The sequence below is a fragment of the Podarcis muralis genome, chromosome 10, assembly GCF_964188315.1.
Source record: "Podarcis muralis chromosome 10, rPodMur119.hap1.1, whole genome shotgun sequence".
In the NCBI taxonomy this organism is placed as follows: domain Eukaryota; kingdom Metazoa; phylum Chordata; class Lepidosauria; order Squamata; family Lacertidae; genus Podarcis; species Podarcis muralis.
The window spans coordinates 7,882,997-7,896,500 of record NC_135664.1 but is presented as its reverse complement, the minus strand read 5'-3'; the positions used below and the strand labels follow the sequence as shown (position 1 = coordinate 7,896,500).

At 43.5% G+C, this 13,504-nt stretch overlaps 1 protein-coding gene across 2 annotated transcripts in view; it reads right to left on the bottom strand.

The window, feature by feature from the left end:
- Positions 1–13,504, bottom strand: part of CDHR3 (cadherin related family member 3) — a 47,056-nt gene that overhangs the window by 11,507 nt on the left and 22,045 nt on the right. For both annotated transcript variants that reach the window (XM_028747448.2, XM_077935783.1), the window contains exons 3-10: positions 10,364–10,437; positions 7,847–7,941; positions 7,611–7,715; positions 6,050–6,201; positions 4,984–5,173; positions 4,030–4,198; positions 1,064–1,166; positions 815–913 (exon numbers count right to left, since the gene is read on the bottom strand). In XM_028747448.2, the coding sequence (XP_028603281.2) occupies positions 815–913; positions 1,064–1,166; positions 4,030–4,198; positions 4,984–5,173; positions 6,050–6,201; positions 7,611–7,715; positions 7,847–7,941; positions 10,364–10,437 (987 nt within the window). The remainder of the gene's footprint in view (positions 1–814; positions 914–1,063; positions 1,167–4,029; positions 4,199–4,983; positions 5,174–6,049; positions 6,202–7,610; positions 7,716–7,846; positions 7,942–10,363; positions 10,438–13,504) is intronic.

The window sequence follows — 13,504 nt, the reverse complement described above, 5'->3', positions numbered from 1 at the left end:
GGGCTCCAGGTCTTCAAATAAAAACATCTTGAAGGTCCCAGGCCACAGAGAGGTTAGGCTGGCCTCAACTAGAGCCAGAGCTTTTTCGACTGCGGCTCCAACCTGGTGGAATGCCCTGTCGCAAGAGACAAGGGCCCTGCAGGACTTGACATCTTTTCGCAGGGCCTGTAAGACAGAGCTGTTCCACCAGGCCTTTGGTCAGGGCGCAGCCTGACTCCCTCCTTTGGCAATCTCTACAAAGCTTTAGTCTATGGTTGCCATCAATTTGTATTTTAATTAATTTTTAGAATGTATTTATAATGTTGTACTGTTTTAGTGTTGTTAGCCGCCCTGAGCCCGGCTTCGGCTGGGGAGGGCGGGATATAAATAAAATTTATTATTATTATTATTATTATTATTAGCTGTGGGGTACAAACCCCTCTTGAAATGAACATGCAGTAAGATCCGGACTTCCTTCATGCAGAGTGAAGGTGTAAATAGGTGAATAAACCATTTTTCTTCAAGCCACAACAAAGCCTTGTCTTCAATTCTCCAAAGCAGCACAGATCCTGTCTGAGTGCCTGGGACCCTATGAACTCTTGCCACTGCTTGGCAGAGGGAGGGGCAAGCACTCGACTGGTGTGTGTGTGTGTGTGTGTGTGTGTGTGTGTGTGTGTAACTTACTAACTAAAATGAATGAATGCAGCATTAAGCACAGCACAATTACTTGCTTGAAAGGATGAGTGGCTGATGGCCCCATACAGTCAGAAATTATTTTGGAGTATACTTACATTCTACAGCCTTGTACAATGCTGAAAGAAGTGTTGTTACTTACCTGCTGCTATTTCTGACACATTAAAAACATACGAAGTATCACTGAATACTGGCTTAAACTCGTTGACTGGTTGTATTTTGACATAAATGTAGATAATACCTGTAAATATAGCAATTAAGGGAAGGATGAAGGATGAAACAAATCCTGTTTTAAAGTTGCAAATCCTATTTAAAGTTCCTTCAGAAGAAGAAGAATGTAGGAAAATTAAAAATTAAAATAATAAATAAGAAGAATAAAGGAGATACTTGCTAGCATAGTATGGGAAAGCAATATTCTGCACCTCAGTGGTCAGAGTATATTCTTCCTTCTCTGCTCCATCAGTTGCATTTTCAAGATCCACATTTCCTATCAGCTGGATAAAAATTGGGAGAATTTTATTTGCTGGTGGCTTATTGCGATTTTACTATTGTATTGTGACTTTAGTGATAAGCTGCATTGGAAAGGTTTGTTTTCTTAACAGAGTACAGTGGTACCTCAGGATGTGAACGGGATCCATTCCGGAGCCCTGTTCGCATCCTGAATGGAACGTAAGATGCAATGGCGCATCTGCACGTGCGTGGGTCGTGTTTTGCTGCTTCCGCGCATGCGTGTGACATCATTCTGAGCATCTGCGCATGCATGAGCAGCGAAACCTGGAATAAGGCGCTCCGTTACTTCTAGGTTGCTGAGGAGTGCAACCCAAAAGCGCTCAACCTGAAGCACATTCAACCTGAGGTCTGACTGTAATCCAATGGAAAGGGGAGAGGGAGGACAATTCGTGGCAGAAGGACCACTACCTCCTAAGCCCTGCTGAATGTACACCAGACAAGGAAGTAGATGGGGAGCAACTGCCCCACTTTTTGTACTTGGTTATTCTTTTCAAAAATTGACCCCTGGAACTGTTTTTAAAGGCCTCCCTGATCCACCCCAACATGTTCCTTTTCTTCCCTTGTCAGAACACAGGCAGTGGAGAGGTGGTGAGAAGTCTTCCGCCATCAAAACAAGATGCCGCCCAGAGGTGAAGCTCCTTCTCCACCCATGGCGCTTGTAGAAGGAGATCTGCAGTATGGGAGGCCTCCTCAACTACCCTTCCCAGCAGCTTAGGATTGCTTCTTAAAGGTTAGTATTATTCAATTTCAGGAACATCATTTACTCATGAAAGTTTGCCTCTATCGATCCTGATCAACCTCTTCCCACCAGCTTAGGTTGTGACCCCTCCTGGACAGAAGTAGTGTGGCCCTGGTAACTTCAAAATTTGATTATTGCAATGTATATGGGACTAACCTTAAATACTTTCTGGAAACATCGGTCAGTGCAACATACAGCTGGTTACTAACTGGGACTGGCTATATGAATCATACTTGGCCAGGTCTCCCAACAGCTACACCAGCTGGCAATCCATTTCCAGGCACAATTCAAAATACTAGCAATTGCTAGTGGTACCTCGGTTTATGAACTTAATCCGTTCCGGAAGTCCGTTCTTAAACCCAAACCGTTCTTAAACGGAGGTGCGTTTTCCCTAATGAGGCCTCCCGCCGCCAGTGCCCTTCTACCGTTCAGATTCCGTTCTTAGACCGAGGTAAAGTTCTCAAACCAAAACATTATTTCCGGTTTTGTGGAGTTTGTAAACCAAACCGTTATTAAACCAGAGTGTTCTTAAACCGAGGTACCACTGTATCTAGAAAGCCCTTGGAACCTGGCTACCTTAAGGACCATCTTCTACAACACAAACCTGCCTAAACTTTGTGATCATCTTCAAACCCCTCTTCCATGTTCCCCACCATCTGAAGTTAGCTGGGAAGCAACCAGAAAGAAGGCCTTTTCAGTTGTGGCACCCCTCCTTGGGGTGGCTCTACAAACCTCAACCTTGATGTTATTTTGGCACCAGGTGAAGACCTATTTGTTAGCTAGGATGTTCCAGCATGTAGCATAAGGTGGATGTTGATTACAGTGGTATCCAGTTTTAATGCTGCTTCTAAGTGTTATCCGGTAGCAGTTTTATAGTTTCTATTATGTTATTGTATGCTGCCCACGATGGTGACAGCAGTCACGAAATTAAAAGACACCTGCTCCTTGGGAGAAAGGTGATGGCAAACCTGGACAGCATCTTAAAAAGCAGAGACATCACCTTGCCGACAAAGGTCTTTATAGTTAAAGCCATGGTTTTCCCAGGAGTGATGTATGGAAGTGAGAGCTGGACCATAAAGAAGGCTGATTGCCAAAGAATTGATGCTTTGAATTATGGTGCTGGAGGAGACTCTGGAGAGTCCCATGGACTGCAAGAAGATAAAACCTATCCATTCTGAAGGAAATCAGCCCTGAGTGCTCACTGGAAGGACAGATCCTGAAGCTGAGGCTCCAATACTTTGGCCACCTCATGAGAAGAGAAGACTCCCTGGAAAAGACCCTGATGTTGGGAAGATGGAGGGCACAAGGAGAAGGGGACAACAGAGGACGAGATGGTTGGACAGTGTTCTCGAAGCTACAAACATGAGTTTGACCAAACTGCGGGAGGCAGTGGAAGACAGGAGTGCCTGGCGTGCTCTGGTCCATGGGGTCACGAAGAGTCGGACACGACTAAACATGCTGCCCACAAAGATTTTATTGAAGAGTAACACAGAAATTCTCCTCCACTAGCAGAGCTTTCTTTTGTGATTTAGATCTGTTTCCTGTAATTCATTTATGCAAAAAAAACTGTAGCAAGAAACCCCATATGCATACTTCCTGTTTTGGAAGAACAACAATTCCAGTTGAGGAACTATTTCACATGACACAGTAAGCCAAACTATGTGTACTGGAACTGTACAATCATCAGGGTCCACCTGACTTACAGGTTTTCCTGTTTTAAAAAAGGCATTTGATTACCTAGAAAGAGACTCTAGAAACTGTATTGTTGCTTTATTTTCTGCACAGTGTTTGGCCTTGGCTTGCCAGGTTTAGTGATGCCTATGTTAGTTATACTTTCATTTTAATTGCTGTGTTGATAATTCTATGCAAGTTGCTTTGAGAACCAGTAGTTCTAAATGCGTTTTTACTTTCTAGTCATTTAAGGTTGCCTCTGCTGTTCTGGCAATTGTTACTTCCATTACATATCTGTTGTCATTCATTTTGTGTTTTTTTAAAAAAATATTAGTTTCCTCTTTGTACAGTGCTCAGAGAGCAATAAGCTGTGGGGATCTAAATTTTCTTAATTTAGTAAATAAATTATTTTGAGAATAAATCAATAATAAGCTGACCTTGATCCTTCCAGAGCCAGGTGGATCCTGTGTGAACTTGCTACTTCCAACGCCAGACAGTCCAGTGAAGTTAAACAGCTGGTTTTGTAACTCAGCATCATAGTCACGACAGAAATCTTTCAAATCAATAATTATTTCTCCAGGGCGGTCTGTTTCTTTTATCTCTCTCCTTTTAAAGAAAGGCACAAATAACTGATAATCCTTATTCCAGGCCAAATTAATATTGTACATGGGATAAAAAATCCATTATCCTTTGTTGTTTGTCAGCGAGTCCACTCTAGCCTTTGGCGGAGCGGCTGTGACGTCACAGAATGTCTATAAACATTCTGGTGGGGGACGGGGGAGCTTGGCTATTTAAAAAATGACAAAGCACAGCTTCTTTGGGAAAAGCAGAAAGTTGGTCTGATTATGAAAAATCTAAAGTAGGTCCTGGGATGAAATATGAGCTGCTGGCATTTAGAAAGGAGCATTGTGGGGCTGGAAAACATAAGGAAGATAGCCAGAAAGACAGGAGAGCTCAAGAGGGCATAATTTGCTAACAAGTTTTGACAATTTGCTAAGAAGTTTTGACAGTGACTTAGGACAAGATTTTTAAATATATACATATGTAACAACTATCCTACTACATTTTCTTATAAGGATTTGATTTTGCCTTATTATTATTATTATTATTATTATTACTATTACTATTATTTATTGCTAGTACTGGAGAGTGGCCATTGAATTACTTCAGATATTAGTAGTGTTATCCACCGATACTATATTAAGAAAATAATTTAATCCTAATGTTTTGGTGGTGCTTGGTTTTTATTCTAGCAATAAATTACAATTACCACTACAACCTCATAACTTTTAGCACAAACCCTGTGCTAAAAAAGATTCAGGAGCTATAATCTGTTCTTAAATCTTGCTCAAATGTTGTGGAATTTGATAAAAGTGCAAAAATACAAATACCTGTAATTGTATTTGTCACATTCTGGTGGTTTGTCGTTAATATCTTCAATAGTTACAACAATTTCGGTTTCAGCATATTGTCCACCGCTAGGCCTATCGTCAACGCGAATGATCAATGTAATGTTGGGATGTTCTCGCAAAGGGTCCGAGTCTCGGTCTATTCTTCTAGCCACCAGAAGCACACCAGTTACTGAGAAAGAAATATACTGTAAGCATTTCCAATTGCGTGCAGCACAAATATCTTCTGTGACTTAGGAATTTTATTTTGAATGGGTGTTCCACATCCTACATACATTTGTTTCCAAACACCAATACCCCCACTCTACTCTCTCACTCTAAATATAGAGTTATACACTCCCAGTTTTTCTGAGCTGTGGAGACATTCTAGAAGCAGCAGCACTTTCTTCAGTCGGTGGGAGAGTTCAATAGAAACTAAATAGCAGCTTTTTCCCCTTAAATTAATTGCATTTAGGGTTTCGATGCAGGAGGTCAATGAACACAGGGAAGGGAGAGTTCCCTCCACCCCACGGCTGTGATTATCTCGGAGGAAGGAAGCCCTGCCTCTAGTGGAGAAGAGCTGCAGGGCTCAGAGGATGCAAGAAAGAGCCAAGAGCCTGAGCAAAGCGGGGAGGAGGGAGGTCCCCCTTTCCCCAAGCCTTCCCTGCGCAGTAGGCTTTCATGCAGAGAGGGGAGGCGTCGGCTGGGGGTCAAAAGACTACTCTGCTGGGGAAGGTTTAAGGACCGCCCACTCTCAGATTCTGCTAGTGAGTGAGCAAAACAAGGAATAGAGGCGTTCTGCATTGTAAATGTTTTGCACCAATAATAAAGCCTTTGAAAAGACCAGTGAGGGACCTTGCCTGATCGCTCTCGAGCAACCACACTGATAGGCATAACACAGCCCTTCAGATATTTGAAAGGTGATATCATGACCCTCCTCTTGCCTTCTCTTCTCCGGGCCAAGCAAGCTCAGTTCCTTCAGCATTTACTCAGTGAACTTGCTTTCCGTAGCCCACAATGTTTCTTGCCATTCCAAATCCTTCAGAAATCCATAAAATGAAATGCTGACCTGTATCTATGGAGAAATAAGGAATCCCTTCAGGAATGATCCTGAAGCGAAGACTACTAACACCGTCCTCATCATCCGGATCCTTAGCTGTTACATTGGCAACCATGTCTCCTGGTGGACTTTCTTCTAGAATATTGAAAGCTCTTTGTTTCCTGTTGTAGAAAATGAAGCCACAGATGTGAATGTTTGAGCAGCTCTTCCTTGTATAAAAGAGTACCGGCATCTTGGGTTAAAAATATCTAGACTCTAGATTATTGTCTCTTTAGTGTGACCAGTGTGAATTTCATTAGGTGACGTTGAGCCAGTCACTATTTCTCAGCCTAACCTACCTCACAGAGTTGTTGTGAAGATTCACGACCACTACCTTGAGTGCCTTAGACAAAAAGTATGATAATAAGCTGACCTTGATCCTTCCAGAGCCAGGTGGATCCCAGGGCTGCTGCAACAAAAGGCTGTGCAAGCCTTTGGGAGGCAGAGACGCAAGAGGGCATCAGAGGAAGCAGCGAAGGAAAGAGGGACAGAGGCCAGTGTTGCCCACAGCACCCCGGACCACCATTCAAGGCACCCCAGGGTGCCATGGAACACTTTAACATGAGAAGCCCACTCCCAAGCTCCATTTATGAAGTGGTTTTTCACCTCAAAGTAACTTTTGTGCCACACTAAATGACACACCCACAGCACTATCCCATATGGTATGTCCTAGCATTGTGGCCAGACAAAAAAAATTTTGGGGTGAAAATCACTGTCTAGCATGCGTCCCTCATGCTTATCATTGTCAATATATGTAAACACAAATACAGTGGTACCTCTGGTTACGTACTTAATTTGTTCTGGAGGACCGTTCTTAACCTGAAACTGTTCTTAACCTGAAGCACCACTTTAGCTAATGGGGCCTCCCACTGCCGCCGTGCGATTTCTGTTCTCATCCTGAAGCAAAGTTCTTAACCCGAGGTAATATTTCTGGGTTAGCAGAGTCTGTAACCTGAAGAGTATGTAACCTGTGGTACCACTGTATAGAATTGGGTGTCAATTTTCTGATAAAAATAAGAATGTCTCACAGCTGCTTTAAAGTAACAACAAATTAATAATAATAATAATAATATCTGGAAGATTCAGTCTTGAATCTGTTTGGCCCTGACATGCTGAACTGAAATAACCTGCCGAATATTGAGCAGAAAACTCAAACTAGTTAATCATTGTGTTGGAACCATCCCAAACTCATGGATCATTAACACCGAAAGGGGACAGTTCCAGATGCCTCCTCTGTATTGAAAGAATTCACAGAAGGAGCAGAGGGCGTCTAGTCACATCCACCCACTACCTCACTCCAACACTTCACACTTTCAGTGGGTATCAAAAGGAGTTCTATGTATGTACAGATGTACATAGATAGAGCTCCTTCTGATGGTGGTTGAATGTGGTGGTGGTAATGAGGTGATCACAGACAGGACAAGGCTTAGACTCATCTATCCCAGCTATGCATGGAGTGGCTTGTGTGAACTGCCATCCACTTATAAAGCCAAAATACACTGTTTTGATACACCTAAAATTTTTCACTTACATGGTAAAATAAGGTTGTTCATCATTCTTGTTTATGATAGTGACTATCAGAGTCCCACTGGTATTCTGACCAAGGTGGTCTGTTGCCGTAATGTTTAACATATAGCTGTAAAACCAAAACACCCAAAATGTCACATTGTGGGTTCCATACGACAGATCTCTTCTCTGCTAACAATAATCGATTAAAAGAGCCAAGTTAGGTCTCATTTAGGAACTACCTAAATAATACGTACTCACCTATGTGGATCTTTCTCATAATCAAATACCTTCAAGGAAGAAATGGTTCCAGTTCCAGAAATAGAGAACAGTGGTGATGCTGGGGTCATGGAATACTGAAATAAATGACACAAATTGGGAGATCACAGTACTGCTTTGTTGTGCAGTATGAATCAGAGAGATGCAAATGGCTAGTAAATTGTGCTCCATTTGGTAATTCACTCCCTGTTTTCTTTACAGGAAATGCTGCAGAGCCATAATTCCTCCAGCAATTAGCCTGGACAGTCTCACCAGGTTATACCTAATCTCTGCCTTTGTCCCACTGCGTTATGTCATCACCTTCATCACCTATTTTAACCCTATTTCACGTGTGCAACATCTTATCTTCACACATACTGTACACCACATAAAAACTGTTGTATTAAGCAGTATATAAATTATTAAAATAAATACTCAGAACTGTATAGTAAGAAACCCACAACCAATATCAACTTCACACAATCCCACGTGGGATAACTGCTGCTTCCAAGACAGAAACAATAACATCAAACCCTCATGAGATGGGTAGGGAAAGAAGCTGATGCGCTAAGAATTCCAAGGAGCACCAAAACACATTCTTTGTAAAGAGGTAAGCAAAGAAGCCTGTTGTCTTTGTCCATGGAGTTTTCTTGGCAGGGATACTGGAGTGGCTTGCCGGTTCCTGCTCCAGCTGGATCACGATTGGTCAAAACTCTCCACTATGACCTGTCCATCTTGGGTGCCCTGCACGGCATAGTTCATAGCTTCTCTGGGTTATTCAAGCCCCTTCGCCATGGCAAGCAGAGACATCACCTTGCCAACAAAGGTCCGTATAGTTCAAGCTCTGGTTTCCCCAGTAGTGATGTATGGAAGTGAGAGCTGGACCATAAAGAAGGCTGATCGCCAAAGAATTGATGCTTTTGAATTCTGGTGCAGGAGGAGACTCTTGAGAGTCCCGTGGACTGCAAGAAGATCAAACCTATCCATTCTTAAGGAAATCAGCCCTGAGTGCTCACTGGAAGGACAGATCCTGAAGCTGAAACTCCAATACTTTGGCCACCTCATGAGAAGAGAAGACTCCCTGGAAAAGACCCTGATGTTGGGAAAGATGGAGGGCACAAGGAGAAGGGGACGACAGAGGACGAGATGGTTGGATAGTGTTCTCAAAGCTACCAGCATGAGTTTGACCAAACTGCAGGAGGCAGTGGAAGACAGGAGTGCCTGGCGTGCTCTGGTCCATGGGTGTGACACGACTAAACAACAACAAAGCAAAGAAGCATGTGGTCCTAATATACAGTGGTGTGACCTGCAAAAACTCATTCTTAGTTATGTTACTTAGGTAATGTTTGGGTATGGAGTAGAAACAAACTTAGGTCAAGAAACTGACTAATAGTTTAGGGTTGCCATACGCCCAGGATTTCCCGAATATATCCGGAATCCAGTGTCTGTGCGGAAATCGGAAAAATGTCCGGGGAAAATCCGGATGTATGGCAGCCCATGTCAGCTGTGCTGTTTTTGCCAATTTTTCATAAAAATAGCTCAACAACTTTGCCCAAAAAGCTTAATAACTTTTCAGTCCAGATTGTCACTGTTTGAAATATGGCAACCCTATCATAGTTTAAGCAGGCCTTAATGGAATTCTTAAGGGCAATAATGTCTCTCTGTCTGGATTCTGGGAAGTCAGAAAACGCTGACAACGTCTTGGCTGAACTAAGACAATGGGCAGGATCCAACCAATTTGTTTCATCAATGCAAGGATTTCCATTTGTGCAACAGAAATTCCCACTCTCACCTTCCACTGCATGCCCCATAAATCAGTTCTGAAATTTCTTCTGGAGGTTCTTCTGCAGGTGTTTACAAAAATGGAAACCAGATAGACTTAAGTGTATCAGAGTCAGTTTATCTCCTTAAAAGCCTACTATTATGGGTCATCCCCCCCCCCCCAGTCAGAGCAATGCTCTCTAGACTATACCCAAGCATATCAGCTCATAAGTTATTTTCCTTACTTGTTCTACGTATCTATTTTATGGTGCGCTTTTCCTCTTTTTATTTTCATCTGTTGTTATAATTTTTCTCATTATAAAATACACTTTATAAAATGAATTTAACAATCTTTTTAAAAAAGAAGACGTTGTTACTTCCCAACACCTGGAAATCTTCCAGCTACTATCAAGAGGAAAAATTATAAGGTAATGTGGACACATCTGAAAAAAATGAACTTTTTTTTTACTCAGTCTAGCTTTCTGTGTGATGTCTTAATCCCCGTCCAACTGAAAACTATCCCTACTCACCAAAGCTGGACTGTGAACACTGTTGCTTTTAATATTGTTCCTCCACCCAGCTTGTCATCACAGCAACTCAGTCAATCAATGTCAAAGACTTCAGTGCTTCAGTGCAATAAGTTTCAGATATGCTGTGTGGCTTTTGATCACTTCTGATTACCAAATTCAGTTGAGGAGAGTTTTAACTGTTGTATTTCCTAGAACATTATTTTCTAAAATTAAACTCACATTGACTTACCTTTACAGGAGTGGTTACATTAATTTGGTATATGTTTCCACTTGGTGCTCCTTCGAATTGGTAGATCATAACAGCTGTGGAGATGAAAGTATAATGTGCATTAAATTAAAGAGGTTATGAAGATATTATGCAAGCATATAGGTAAGTAGGCCTGAACACATTATGACTTGATGCCTATATAATACCCTGTGTATCTTTCAGATGTAACACAATAAAGGGCTTTTAAAATGCTTGCAAAGCTTGCTGCTTCATTTAAGAAGTCTGTTAAGCGATTATGGAAATGCAGCTTTAAGATGCAGTGTAAAGGACACTGGATGTGAAGCTATACTCAAAAATTGCACCCTCCTTGCAGAGTTCATTCATGTGAAGGATCACTAACAGAACTGTTATGTATTGAAGTTCTCACCCTGGGCCAGCAGGGGGATACTGTAGATAGTTATGCAAATGAAGGATCGAAAGTGACGTTCAGTGATTGGATAGTTTGTATGCAAATGAAGGATCAAAAGTGACATTCAGTGATTGGCTAGTTACAGAAAATGGTTACTGTTGCATTCTAGTGGAGCTGTATATAAGCAGGCTGACTGAGCTCCTCAGTTCAGTTCTGTTCCAGCTTACAAATAAAGAGCTGCTTTGGAAGAATCGCTGTGTCTTCTGATATGTTTGCCCACAACTTAACAAGAACCATCCTATCAGGGCCCAGTTTTCAAGGGCTATCATGGTTGGGCACTTGGGGCTTAGAAGGGCCCATCATCACTACCCTTTCCACCTTGACCAGGGCTCCTGTGCAGTATTGTAGCTGCCGACCGCCACACTGGGACCTCCTACTTGGTGCTGCTGCATACTGGGACCACTAGTCACCCATCTTCCTTGGACATATCCCTGGCTGGTAGCAGCACTGGAATGGGAGCTGATCCAACACACCTCTCTGATCTATGGTGACCAGTTGCAACCTTAGATAGCCTAAAATACAATGCTCTACATAGATTGCTCAAAACGCAGTGCCTGATGAGTAAGATGGCAAGTGATGCCATAGAATGGCCAAGTGTCAGACTGGCTCCCATCTTCATGAGCTGCCAATGCCTACTGGGAAATGGAGGAGGGTGATTTGTGGAGGTAGCAGCACAGTACAATGGCAGCGGCACAACGGTGAGTGGCAGCAGGTCAGGTTGGCTCGGCCAGGGACCAATCAGCAGTGCCATGCTTGAGGGTCCACCAATGTGCTTTTATGCTGGCCCTGAAACCTATGCATGTTTACTCAGAAGTAAGCATTGGTTTATTGCACCTCCAGCTGAGAGAGAAAACAGATGCATGTAAGTGTAAAAGAAACTCTTGCACTATGTGCTCGTTCTGATATTTTCCAGTGTTCAAATGTTACATAAATGCCACCAGTCTCTAGTAAGCATCAGCAGAACTGGAGGGAGGTTCTAACAAGAACATAACATTAAAAAAAAACCCAATTAATTTAAAGCATAGGTCCTAGAGTCTAGGTTTGTAGAGTTGGAAGGGACCCTTGAGGATCATCTAGTCTGACCCCCTGCAATGCAGGAATATGCAGCAGGGATGGAACCTGCAGCCTTGGCATTATCAGCTCCATGCTCTAACCAACTGAGCAAATCACAATACAGTAGACTATTCTTGTGTGCCTGAAGTGCTCACTGAAAGGATGTGGTCTGATGTATCTGCTTGATTCACTGTGCAGACCTTAGCTAACTTCCAATCAAACTGTTGGCTTAATGCCAGCATGCTGGGCAAAACCATGTAGGCTGGATGTGTGGAGGAGGAGGAGGAGGAGGGAGATCTTACTTGCTCTCTCTTTCACTTTTTACATGGTCATTAGCAATGCAAATTAATTAATTAATTTACTGCTTAATGCAAAAAGGAGGCTTCTAAGCAGTTTGCAAGCATAAAGACCAATTACACAAACACTAAAATATAAATCTCCATAATTAAAATACAAAATAAAACATTTCCCTTAAAACACTAAAATATAAACTTTCATAATTAAAATGTACACTAAAACAATCCCATTAAAACAGCACAGCGATTAAAACAGAAGACTCAGGACAGACATCAAGGGAGTGCCAGATGGGGCCTCCCGTATTTAAACAGGGAGAGCATTCCTTAAGTTTGTACTGTATGCATATATTGTATGCTGTCTCTACCCAATGATTAATTCAGAGTAAGACCATACAGGCAAATGTACACAGGCAGTGGCGGAGGAAGCCCCTTGGGCACCTGGAGTGGCAAACATGATGTGCACCCGGGGGTGGGGCGATCCGCCCATGGGGGCACGCCAATCCTCCTGGGGGTGCCAGCACAGCCCATTGATCATGTGAATACACCCTGTGTGTGGCACTGGCTGCTGCGGATGTGAGCACTGCCCACTGGGGCAGTGGCGTAGCGTGGGTTGTCAGCACCCGGGGCAAGGCAAGTAATTTGCGCCCCCTAACCCGTGGATTTGCGCTCCCTAACCCGTGGATTTGCGCCCCCTAACCTGTGGATTTGCCCTAACCCCAGATGTTGCGCCTGGTGCGGCCGGCCCCCCCTGCACCCCCCACGCTACGCCACTGCACTGGGGGTGCATCCTCGGTGGCCAGCGCCACCCGCTGGGTGTATTTGCATGATCAGTGGGCAGATTTTCACGACAACGATCGTGAAAATCTGCTTGCCGGGGGTGCGAGTGCAGCCACACTGATCCGCCCGGGAGGATTTAGTCACCCCCCCCAGGCATGACACCTGGAGCGGACTGCACCCCCCCCCCCCGCGATGCCCCTGTACACAGGTTCCGTACATACGGAGCTAATCTGTGGAAGCTGGGAGTGGGTACAGTTGGCATGACACCTCACCTGCTCCAAATGTTCAAACCACATGGTTTTGGACTGTGTGAAAGCGGGTGAAAAACTCCCAATGTGGAGATGCCTTGCTTGCCTTCAGAGAGAAGGGCCCATTGTGTATTTCCATGAACAGGACCAGCACGAAATGACCACCTCCAGCGGTGGCCCATACTGTTTCACTGCCTGAGACAAAGCAGGAAGGTGCTGCCCTTCATTAACCACAAACCCCAACATTTGGGACCCCCCCCCCAAACCTGTGCCAAAGCTTTGCAGTGAAAATCCCACATTTTGAAGCACCCCCCCAAAA